The sequence below is a fragment of the Oncorhynchus kisutch genome, linkage group LG19, assembly GCF_002021735.2.
Source record: "Oncorhynchus kisutch isolate 150728-3 linkage group LG19, Okis_V2, whole genome shotgun sequence".
Lineage (NCBI taxonomy): Eukaryota > Metazoa > Chordata > Actinopteri > Salmoniformes > Salmonidae > Oncorhynchus > Oncorhynchus kisutch.
The window spans coordinates 15,385,021-15,396,965 of record NC_034192.2 but is presented as its reverse complement, the minus strand read 5'-3'; the positions used below and the strand labels follow the sequence as shown (position 1 = coordinate 15,396,965).

Below are 11,945 nucleotides of genomic sequence, written 5' to 3'. Positions count from 1 at the left end.
TCAAACTTCATTCCCTTCATACCCCTTATATCTGCCTGGAAACTGTCATCATGACAACCACATTGAAAAAATAGATTTGATGTTTTGCGGACACAGTACATGTATATGTGTGTGTGTGCATGCGTGCACTAGAGCATGGGTTCTCAAAGTGGGGTCTGTGGACCCCTGAGGTGAGTGAGGAGAGTAAGGAATGAGGTGAGGTGAGTTGAAGGTAGAGGCTGTAACCTAACCTGGGGGGTTAACCTAATACACATCACAATGCTGGGAGGTATGGCTGGCGTCTGTCATACTATGAGTGCTGTCATTACCTCACATACTGTATGGTCTATAGGCTGACTGGCTACTAAACCATCTCATGATTATCTGTACATGGCGCCGACAGAGAGGGCTGCCTCGCTTCTAGTCCTTAGGAAACTTTGCCATATTTAGTTTTTTTAATGTAGTATTTCTTACATTGCTAGCCCAGAAAATCTTAAGTGTTATTACATACAGCTGGGAAGAACTATTAGATAACAAGAGGATAATACAGTGCCACCGACGCGGCCCGCTACCAAGGAAAGCGTGCCCCCCCTTCTCCTCGTTGGTCGACGTAAGACATATAAACGTGTTAACCCTCGCAAGGCTGCCGGCCCAGACGGCATCCCTAGCCGCATCCTCAGAGTATGCGCAGACCAGAAGGCGAGCTCAGGACAGGTGCATCAAAGCTGGGACCGAGAGACTGAAAACAGCTTTTATCTCAAAGACATCATACTGTTAAACTGCCATAACTACCACAGAGAGGCTGCTGCCTACATACAGACTTGAAATCATTGGCCACTTTAATAAATGGATCACTAGTCACTTTAATAATGCCACTTTAATAATGTTTACATATCTTGCATTACTCATCTCATATGTTTATACTGTATTTTATACCATCTATTGCATCTTGCCTATGCCGCTTGGTCATCGCTCAACCATATTTTTTATATGTACAGTGGGGAGAACAAGTATTTGACACACTGCCGATTTTGCAGGTTTTCCTACTTACAAAGCATGTAGAGGTCTGTAATTTTTATCATAGGTGCACTTCAACTGTGAGAGACGGAATCTAAAACAAAAATCCAGAAAATCACATTGTATGATTTTTAAGTAATTAATTTGCATTTTATTGAATGACATAAGTATTTGATCACCTACCAACCAGTAAGAATTCCGGCTCTCACAGACCTGTTAGTTTTTCTTTAAGAAGCCCTCCTGTTCTCCACTCATTATCTGTATTAACTGCACCTGTTTGAACTCGTTACCTGTATAAAAGACATTCCTTTACTTAAATTTGAGTGTATTAGGTAGTTGTTGTGGAATTGTTAGATTACTTGTTAGATATTACTGCACTGTCGGAACTAGAAGCACAAGTATTTTGCTACACTCGCAATAACATCTACTAACCATGTGTATGTGACCAATAAAGTTTTTATTTATTTTACTCCCCAGCAGAACATCTCAAAGAACAACCTGTTCGTCTACAGACCATTGGGCAATGTTGAGGCAACATGAAGACTCTTCTCTCTCATTGCTCTCACAAAAACACAAGAATTAAATTATTAAAAAATATATGTTTTACTTCCTTCCCGGAACAGTGGTTCAAATATAGTTACTACTTATAGTTATTACTTTTGTTTTCAGTTCAGACTCAGGGGCTCTATTCTATAGAACACGCAAAAAGGGTTTTTGTGGATAAGTGGAATGCAGTATTCATCTTCCTGAGCTTTTAGGGTTTTTAATGATTGTTTTGGTTGAATAGGCTTGTATACCAGCCCTCTAGGTTCCTAGCCTATTCCTTCTCCCCAGACAAACTCACTGACTCAGCTATTGTTCAGTGGATTCTGAGTCAAACAACACTCACTATAGCTTCATATTGCTTTAGTCTGACAGACCCAGACCTCTCTGCTAAACACACGCACACACAACCCCATACACACACTCCTGTGGACTGTATATTTTGATCTGGCACTGCTCGATTCAACAGTCTTCCACAGGGCTGTGCTCACTCACACAAAGGCCTGGTAATTTCTTTGACACTGGTGGCCACTTAGAGAGATAAATTGAGGCAGAGACCATACCAAATAATGTGTGTCATATGCCGCCAACACACATCAAACACATATCATGAGCAAAATTACACCAAACACGCCTCCAACACAATCATCAAGTTTACAGATGACACAACAGGGGTAGGCCTGATTACCAAAAATGACGAGACAGCCTACATGGAGGAGGTGAGGGCCCCGGTGGAGAGGTGCCAGGAAAATAACCTCTCCCTCAATGTCAACAAAACGAAGGAGCTGATCATGGATTTCAGGAGACAGCAGAGAGAGCACAGCTGTATCCACATCGACGGGGCCGCAGTGGAGAAGGTGAAAATCTTCAAGTTCCTCTGTGTACACATCACTGACAATCTGAAATGGTCCTCCCACGCAGACAATGTAGTGAAGAAAGCACAATAGCCCCTCATCAACCTCAGGAGGCTGAAGAAATTCAACTCGGCCACTAAGACCCTCACAAACTTTTACAGATGCACCTATGAGAGCATCCTGTTGGGCTGTATCACCGCCTGGTACGGCAACTGTATCATCCACAACCACAGGGCTCTCCAGAGGGTTCTTCACTACATTGTCTGTGTGGGTGAACCATTTCAGATTGTCAGTGATGTGTTGTGCGGTCTGCCTATATTATCACCGGGGGCACACTTCCTGCCCTCCAGGACATCTACAGCAGCCGTGACACAGGAAGGCAAAGAAGATCATGAAGGACCTCAGCCACCCGAGGTCAGTACAGGTGCATCAAAGCTGGGACCGAGAGACTGAAAAACAGCTCCTATCTCAATGCCCTGAACTTAGTCACTGTCAATAGCTGGCTACCAGCGGGTTACTGCACCTTAGAGGCTGCTGCCCTATGAACATTGACATGGAAAACTGGTCACTTTAATAACGGAACACTGATAAATTTTATAATGTTTACACACTGTTTTACCCATTTCACATATATATACTGTATTCTAGACAAGGCTGTCTTATTAAATTATTACTGTACAAATAGTATTCTATCCTTGGTGTTCTACAGATATACTATATATTCTATCCACCCGGACAGCTGATGAAACTGAGAAATACTCCTATCTGTAATAAAGCCCTTTTGTGGGGAAAGACTCATTCTGATTGGCTGGGCCTGGCTCCCCAGTGGGTGGGCCTTGCTCCCAAGTGGGTGGGCCTATGCCCTCCCAGACCCACCCATGGCTGCGCCCCTGCCCAGTCATGTGCAATCCATAGATTTGGGCTTAATTTATTTAAATATGAACTCCAACTCAGGAAAATCATTGAAATTGTTGCATGTTGTGTTTATATTTTTGTTAAGTAAATATTTATACTCCGGACTCTGACATTGCTTGTCCTTATATTTCTATATTTCTTAATTCCATTATTTTACTTTTAGATGTGTGTATTGTTGTGTATTGTTAGATATTAATGCACTGTTGGAGCTAGGAACACAAGCGTTTCTAAATATGTGTATGGAACAATAACATTTGATTTGATACATGGAGTTGAATGATGTATCACTGCCTGCAGTGAGAGTCTGACATGCCTAATGACTGGCCAGTTTCATGAATCCATATACTCTGACATTCCCATTACCCTCCATTGTTTGTCATCTAACAAGACGTTACATAACTCACCACTCATCTGGCCTTCTCTCTCTGGTTCTGACTCTTTGACATGAGAAACATGCTCTTCTGTGAGAGCTGCATCACATCCCTCTCTGCTGGTTTTCACTCTCTGCGTACAGATTAAACATTGGAATTGTTGTAAGGTTACAGGGACAATGTTGTAATTCAGATCAGAAGAGCTCAGTAAGTAGAGGAGTATTTCACACAACCCACACATGTTGTATCTTATGTTAGAAGACAAGAGAGGTGGACGACCTGACCAGGGATCATTTTCAGCAGTCAGAGGGAGGCAGTGCCATGGGTGGGCAGGTAGAAAGATAGACTTTACAATATTTGAGAGGAGATAAGAGGACACAATCTCCCTGCCCTGTGTCTCTACTGTAATGTGGAAACAATGCTCTTCTATTGCTCCACTAAAGAATATGAATTACATTTACATTTGAGTCATTGAGCAGATGCTCTTATTCAGAGCAAACTTAGTGCATTCATCTTAGAGGCAATCATCATTTGTTCATCCATTTTTAGACATATAAATGAAGAATATGTACCCATTATTCTTGAGGAATATAACTCAATAAATGCATTATGAGCTTAGTTAAACTGTTGTACCACATTAGAACAGAAAATATATGCTTGTTTTACTACAATGTTGGTAAACAAAATACATGTAAACAAACACTGTATAGCCTAAATATATGGTTAAAACTACAGTGCCTTCGGGAAGTATTCAGACCTCTTGAATTATTCCACATTTTGGCGAAAGAGAGTGATCTGAATCTATTGTGCATAAAACATGAAAAAGTGATATGTCAGAATGTAATATAATAGAAAACCTTTTATTGTCCACACCAGGGACGTCACTAGAGATTCATTCGTGTATAGAGGAGCTACGCCTCTTTTAGGGGGGTCTGGCATACTCCCTGTCCTTTTATTGTTAGCTAGCAGTCTCAAGCCACAGAAGTAGCTAACATTAATTTAAATGTTAGCTACAAGTAGGCCTAACGGTGCATGGACACTAGATAGAGGTAAATTGCCGCGTGTCGCTCAGGTCGCACATTGTGACTCGCTTGTGGGCGTGCTGGCAGCATATGGCAGCACTTTCGATTGTGCGTCAAGAATTCAGCATAGCATGTTTGTATGAACGTCTGGTTATTAAATGGGTACATAGTTCAATAGTAATATCCTCTAAAACGCTCTAGTGACAAACTAACTTTGCTGCCCTGTTTCAAATTATCTACATGGCTGGGAGAACCTATTCAAGTAAAGTAAATACATTTAAAAAATGTAAGAAAAACCGACGTATTATTAGCTAACTAGCTTACAGTGCAGGCTAACTCAAATGAGCTGCTAAATGAACTAGCTAGTTGGCTAGCTTGCCAACTTCACATAATGTATAGATAGCTAGCTAAGTTAATTAAATATCACCAGCTACCTAACCTCATATTAGCTCGGTATCTTGATTTGCTTATCACTGTAAAAACTCCAAATGCATTTGTAGGTAAGTTAACTAGCTAACAGCCATGGAGGAGCGGGAAAGGATAGCAGCCGAACTGTCAAAAGTGAGAGAGTAGGCTATTCTGGATAGGGCAGGTACTTTTGTGTAGTTCCTGTCCTTTGAAGTGAGGACGGAGATAATAGTAACATAACATTCAGTACGGTATAATTGGACTATAATGAAGTCTGTTTCTTGTGTCCTCAGATAAAGAGAGCTATGAAAGCCGGTCTACATATGAAGAGCAGTGGTTCTCAGTCCTGGGGTCTCAAAAGGGGTGCACATTTTTGTTTTTGCCTTAGCACTGCACAGCTAATTCAGTTGATCAATTCATCAAGCTTCTAGTGGTATTTCTGTATTTATTCTTTGATATGATCCTGTTATTGTCACATGCTATATATGCACGTGTGTGCCCATTCATCTTGATATCCAATGTTTTCATGAGTTGTTATAAGGGATATTATACTTTAGTAATCCACAATGACCCAGTGATGTAAAAGTCTAATAATTACATTGTCTTCCATATTACTACAGATACCTTGTAACTGGAGATTCCTTCAAAACGATTGCCTACAGTTAACATATAGGGCACTGCAAGGTTGGGTGACCAGGGCCACCTGGGACTGCCTCCTGGGGGAATTCAGGTGTGTGAAGGCTACCTGTGTCCTGCATAACTTGATGAGGATGGACACGAGGACCAGGAGGGGATGTGCAGCTTGCCGCCGTGTGCCAGAGTAGAAGTCTGCTGCTCTGTGAGATGTTTCAAGGATGGGGTCTAACAACGCAGCAAGAGGGGAGATCTTCACCTCCTACTTCTTCGAAGATGTTGCTGTTCCCTGGTAACACCATTGACTACACTATGCACAACCAAAGGCTCTTTTAAGAGCCATTGACATTGCAATAAGAGTATTCTTCCATTTACTTAACGATGTCAACAGCAGTTATTCAATTCCCAGTTTCTCTCCCCTTGATTTCATCTTCTCAGATGAGGGTGCTGTTTAGCCACGGATGTGATGTCTGTACAGAAACAAAACAGGCTATTTTAATCACCCATATTGATTTTTTTTTAAACAATTAGATACGCTATAACCCATACACTCATGTATCAATATGATTGTGTTGTGCAGTAAGCAGGCTTAGGTGTATAACTGTGGCTCCTTCCACCTTCAAAAAATAGGCAAGAGGGCCAACCATGGAGAATAGTAAGATAATTCATTATTTCTATAACTACTCTATTGTTTGTCCTCGTGTGTCCGTTCATGTTTTTCTGCATAAAGTACTCTGCAGCCACTTAGTGTGGTGTGGACACCAGGAGAGGCCGCACAGAGCTTCCTTTTGAACACAGTCACTTTAACTACCTTATTTTTCAATAACAGTCTCGTTCAATTCATCCCTCTCTCTTCTCCCTAAATCCTCTAGGTTATATCAGCTGTGTCAGTGAACCCCTCCCACATCTGAACTGGCTACATAGAGGGCACAGCATGATCAGAGGTTAGAGGTCACTTGGTCAGGTCAACATTAAGTATTATTAAAGAGATGCTTTACATTGAAATAGAGATGAAGTAGTCCCAGAGTTAATGATCCAAGGTCAGTTTTGCATTTCACTTCCTGATTGATGACTAACAACATTAGAATAAAAATAAGGCTTAAACATGCTCTCTCTCCATCTGTCTCTTGTCTGCAGATATGTTTTGATGTGAGAGGGGATGCCAACCCCCAGTCCTATCATCGCCACATCACCTGCTTTTAAGATAACCTTTGGGCTGTTGAGTGATACTTATGTAATTGTGATGAACTGAGAATATTTAGGTAGCACTGTGATTCATTAATCATATGCTGCCTTCCCTGCTCCTATGTTTTACCTCTTTCCCTTTTACACCTCTCCCGCCGCCTCTTTCTTCATAATGCACAACAGATGTGCATTGAAGTACAGATTGAACTTGAATTTATAACATTACCATTATAATATTTATAATGCATGTATTTATAACACTTGGATAATGAGATTTTCAATAAAGCATTTTACATTCTCTACTGGTTGAAATTAAGTCTAATTTGATTAAATACTACACCTATCCTGTGTTTATCAGATCAATGCAGATGAAGGGCATTCGGTATTGAGATGAACCGGTTTTAGACTATTTACATGATGCATTGGAAGTGTAGTGTACTGTTTTTCTGTATATATGAATTACAAACCAGCCTTTAACTATTTAAATCCTGTTTCTAGTCTATTAGCTTCAATGTGTAACCATTGATGTCCCAGGAACAAAATGAGCAAACCCTGTTGAAGTGTATAATTGTAATACATACATGCAGACACAGTCATTCAAAGACTGAAATTTGATACTCCTGTTATTGGATATGACTGAAAAATAATCTCAAAGACATTCATACCTGAACTGCACATGTATATGCCAAGGTAGAGTACATGATCAGTGAATATATTAAATGTACAGACTACAATGTAGGGATCTCATGCATGGTAATAACTACATGTATAAACAACCTGCATCCTTGACACAAAGTTATATTATATTCTACTCAATCCATAGGCTTCATTAATGTCATTCAGACTGTTTTGAAGTTGATACAACTGGCTATGAGAGCTGAGGTTCATAGCTAGGTTCTGAACTAATATGTATACCAAACGTCTGGGTCTATACACAGATCGGCTAGATAGCTAGCTACACATCCATAGGCATACAGGCATTTGTTCCATCACTGCACACTAAGCAAGAACATAGCTAGCTAGCTACGTTGTTAAATCTGCATAGCATGCTTACAAAATTGTACATTCAATTTGCAGTTAATACTTCAGCTAGCTAGATTCTATACATCCACTGTTTCACAAGACGACAGATAAAGCCCCCCTAAAATAGGCCTAGCGACGTCCCTGGTCCACACAATGTGGGAAAGTCCCTCTGGCATCACAGTAATATGATAAACATCACAGAAAAACATTACATGACATCAGAACATCTTCATCATCTCAAATACAAAAATGGGTCACCCTACATGTTTAAAAAAAGATTGTTACCTTTTCAAAAATGATTCTTAGAGGTTTGATAAGTAAATGGATATGGAATACTGACCAATAGCGCACATTGTGAATATTTACCCACTGTTTGCACCATTCGTTATTGGGCTTTGTAGTACAGAATCTGGAACATTTACAATGTAAAACATCGGTGTGTTCCCTATTTACTTGCAAGTGGTAACGACTCTTTCAGAGAAATTCCACAAATGCAAACCATAATGTTTGCCATATATGTTGTTTCTCTCTGCTGTTGTTTTTGTGTCATAGGCTGTTTACAGGCTGTTGGCGACGAGGAGGGTATTGGCGGTCTCTGGGGTATACAATTATTTAAAAAGGGTTGGTGGCGACTGCGCACAGATACAGTTTCACACCATGAAGTGCTCCACATCTTTGCCAAGCCAACACAAATGTTGGTCTGTGCGCAAAGAGCGAGTTTATGTAGACGATAGACTAAGAATTGCTCAAATTTAAAGCTAGGTGGCAGCAGGTGATCGTGCGCGCGGATTGTTTCAGGAAAGTCATGCACTTCTCCGGAGACGCATTCTCCCCTTCAGAGAGCTCACTCACCCTCATGGAAGAAAATGTGAACATAGCCTTCGACCCCACCGGCAAGCCGGGGACGATGGAGGACCCTCGGAACAACACCGGCACTTTTGGGAACTCCAGCGACCCGTTTGGCCGGAACGAGGAGGTCGCCAAGATCGAGATCACGGTGCTTAGCGTGACATTCTTCGTGGCTGTGGTGGGGAACCTGAGCGTGCTGCTGGCCATGTACATGAGCCGACGGAAGCCCTTGCGCATGCACCTGTTCATGAAACACCTGAGCCTCGCGGACTTGGCTGTGGCCTTTTTCCAGGTGCTGCCGCAGCTCTGTTGGGAGGTCACCTTCCGCTTCTACGGGCCTGACCTTCTGTGTCGTATCGTCAAGCACCTGCAGGTGCTAGGGATGTTCGCGTCCACCTACATGATGGTGATGATGACGCTGGACCGCTACATCGCAATCTGTCACCCGATGCAGAACATTCACCAGCCCACGCAGCGCGCCTATATGATGATCGGGGCCACCTGGGTGTGTAGTCTTGCCCTGAGCATGCCCCAGTATTTCATCTTCTCACTGAGCGAGGTCCGCCCGGGCTCGGCCGTGTATGACTGCTGGGGACACTTCATCCAGCCGTGGGGTGTGCGCGCCTACATCACCTGGATCACCGTGGGCATCTTCCTCGTGCCCGTGACCGTGCTCATGCTCTGCTACGGCTTCATCTGCCGATCCATTTGGCTGAACATAAAGTACAAGACCCAGAAGAGCACGATTGCGATGGCACTTGTGACCAAGAATAGGCTGATCGGAAAGAGTTCAGTCAGCAGCATCACCACAATCTCGCGCGCCAAGCTGCGCACAGTGAAGATGACTTTCGTGATCGTGCTGGCGTACGTGGTGTGCTGGGCTCCGTTTTTCACCGTACAGATGTGGTCGGTGTGGGATGAGAGCTTCTCGTGGGATGGTACGTGTTGTATTTCGGCTCTGAGCCGTGAGTTAGTGGCAGCGGGCGCTGGTGCCATGTCTCCGTTCATTGTGTTTTTAAACATTCTATTATTGCTTAGGCCTACTTACTCAATAATATGTTGGTCATAGTGCACAGCATCAGCACATATTTCATGCATTACCCAAGGGGCTTCCCTAAAATCTGCTTCACTGCTCTCCAAATTTAGATAACTTTTACGCAACAGTTTACCACGAATATAGTGAGACAAAAACTCGATGACTCCTTCTCAGATACATAGACCTAACTGAAACAAATAGACTATACAGACAGTCAATACGTATTACTTGAGCTATAGACTGTGCAAACTGGAGTCCTGGGGTACATTATTGTGACCGCAATGGAATAACCGCGCACAAAAATATCTTACTGGAAGTAATTTGATGTTCAGTTCTGTGCATTAACTCATAATCCATTGCCTTGATGAGGTCTGAATGTAGCTGATGTTATTCCATCTGCTGGGGCTTGACTTATGGGACAGTGCGGAATAGAAAAACAGCAGAATCACCTAAAGGGCATACATAAGTGTTAAACACGTGCCATATAAAACAACCGTTGTGCAGGTGTGACAGACAGTTGTGAAAACGACCATCGGTCTTAGTTAGTTAGTGCATTCACCTTAGAGGCAATCATCAGTTGTACATCAATTTTTTAGACTTATAGGTGAAGAATACTTACCCACTGATTATTGAAGAATATAACTCATAAATGCCCTATGAGCTTCATTTAACCGTAGTACCACATTAGAACCGAAAACATATGCTTGTTTTACGCCAATGTTAGTAAACAAAGTAAATGTGAACAAACACTGTATAACCTAAAAATATGGTTAAAACTACAGTGCTTTTGGAAACTATTCAGATCCCTTGACTTATTCCAGGAGAGATGGATGCACTGACTCTAGATCTCCAAACATGAATTAAATATTTTGCTGGAGAGTCAGTGACCCTTCAGAGCTAGTGGCTTGCTGAGACTCCCTCGAGAGTACGCATAAATAGTGTGTGTCACTGCTAGTAGATAAACAGAACAAGCTTGAATGTTTTCTCCTTCACTGACTGGCCGACACCCCGCTGACACCCCCTCTTCTCCGTGTCTCTCTCTCCAGACTCCGAGAACACCGCAGTCATCATCTCAGCTCTGCTGGCCAGTCTGAATAGCTGCTGTAACCCGTGGATCTACATGATCTTCAGCGGCCACCTCCTCTCTGACATGGTTCACTGTCTGCCGTGCTGCCGGAGGCTGTTCCACAGGTTTGGCCATCAGGACTCGAACAGCAGCATCCGCCACACCACACTCCTGACCCGGGTACCACTCCCGGGCCCTACCCCGGCGGAGCTCAGAGAAAAGCTCTTGCAAAGATTGCATTCACCACTCCCACAGGAACTGTCAATCAATCCCGGTGGAGTCTTGACTGCGTGCTCACACTAAACACTGTCCATATCGTTCAGTTTATGTGCCACAGCGACGACGGCTGTCGTAGGTTTAGGGGGAGGCTTAATGGAAACAATGTGAACAGAGTCAGTGCATCCATCTGTCCTGGAGATTGTGTTTCTGCTCAGAGAGGTATTCAACGCTCATCAATCCGTCAGTGGAAATGTGGCAGGCTATAACTAGGATATCCTGTCTCTTCTTGCTAAATGTGAACTGACACAGTCAGGAGGCATCTAAAACACTCTAATATGTATGCTCTTACAGGCTCTTATGGGCCAGACTCATGCAGCGATCAGAATCGTTGCCATTAACCAGTCATTCCAAATGAACCGAGAGGTCAGGTCTGTCAGTATGTGTTGTTCAGTAACTCATCATATGCCTAATATATGGTAATTGCAATTTTTAAATGACAGGTTGACTGTGACTTGATGATTGTGTGGTTATGTTTAGGTTTACAGTACATTGTCCCATTAAAAATGTTTATATATATTTTTTAAAAGGTTGAATAAAAACAAGAACACACCACTCTTCTTTCTCCCTTCATCACTCTCCCCTAACGAACCGCTCTCTACCCCTCTCCACATCAAGCCCTTCACTCCATCTTTGTGAAGTATGTTGTTGTTTCCTTCATTGACCCTCCATCTTAGGGTTTCCAGTCTGTGAGAGTTGATAAGCTTGAAATTAGTCAGTTCGGTGTTGAGTATTCTGTGGGGAGTGTCGAGACGGGAGACTGGCACC

The 11,945-nt window shown here is 42.6% G+C and overlaps 1 protein-coding gene and 1 long non-coding RNA gene across 7 annotated transcripts; both read left to right on the top strand.

Annotated features, from left to right (window-relative positions):
- The first annotated feature begins 4,553 nt into the window (after positions 1–4,553).
- LOC109864697 (uncharacterized) lies at positions 4,554–7,229 on the top strand. 6 transcript variants are annotated; one of them, XR_002251481.2, is made up of 4 exons: positions 4,776–4,987; positions 5,403–5,542; positions 5,730–6,686; positions 6,880–7,229. It is a non-coding gene; the product is annotated as an uncharacterized LOC109864697 (long non-coding RNA). The 6 variants fall into 6 exon arrangements; XR_002251482.2 differs by having other exon boundaries at positions 4,778–4,968; positions 5,403–5,472; XR_002251480.2 differs by having other exon boundaries at positions 4,778–4,987; positions 5,403–5,472.
- A 1,334-nt stretch (positions 7,230–8,563) lies between these two features.
- On the top strand, positions 8,564–11,719 carry LOC109864696 (arg8-vasotocin receptor-like). The gene is made up of 2 exons (XM_020452565.2): positions 8,564–9,737; positions 10,882–11,719. The coding sequence occupies exons 1-2, from the start codon at positions 8,756–8,758 to the stop codon at positions 11,202–11,204; spliced, it is 1,305 nt and encodes a 434-aa protein (XP_020308154.2). The 5' UTR covers positions 8,564–8,755; the 3' UTR covers positions 11,205–11,719.
- The last annotated feature ends 226 nt before the right edge of the window (positions 11,720–11,945 follow it).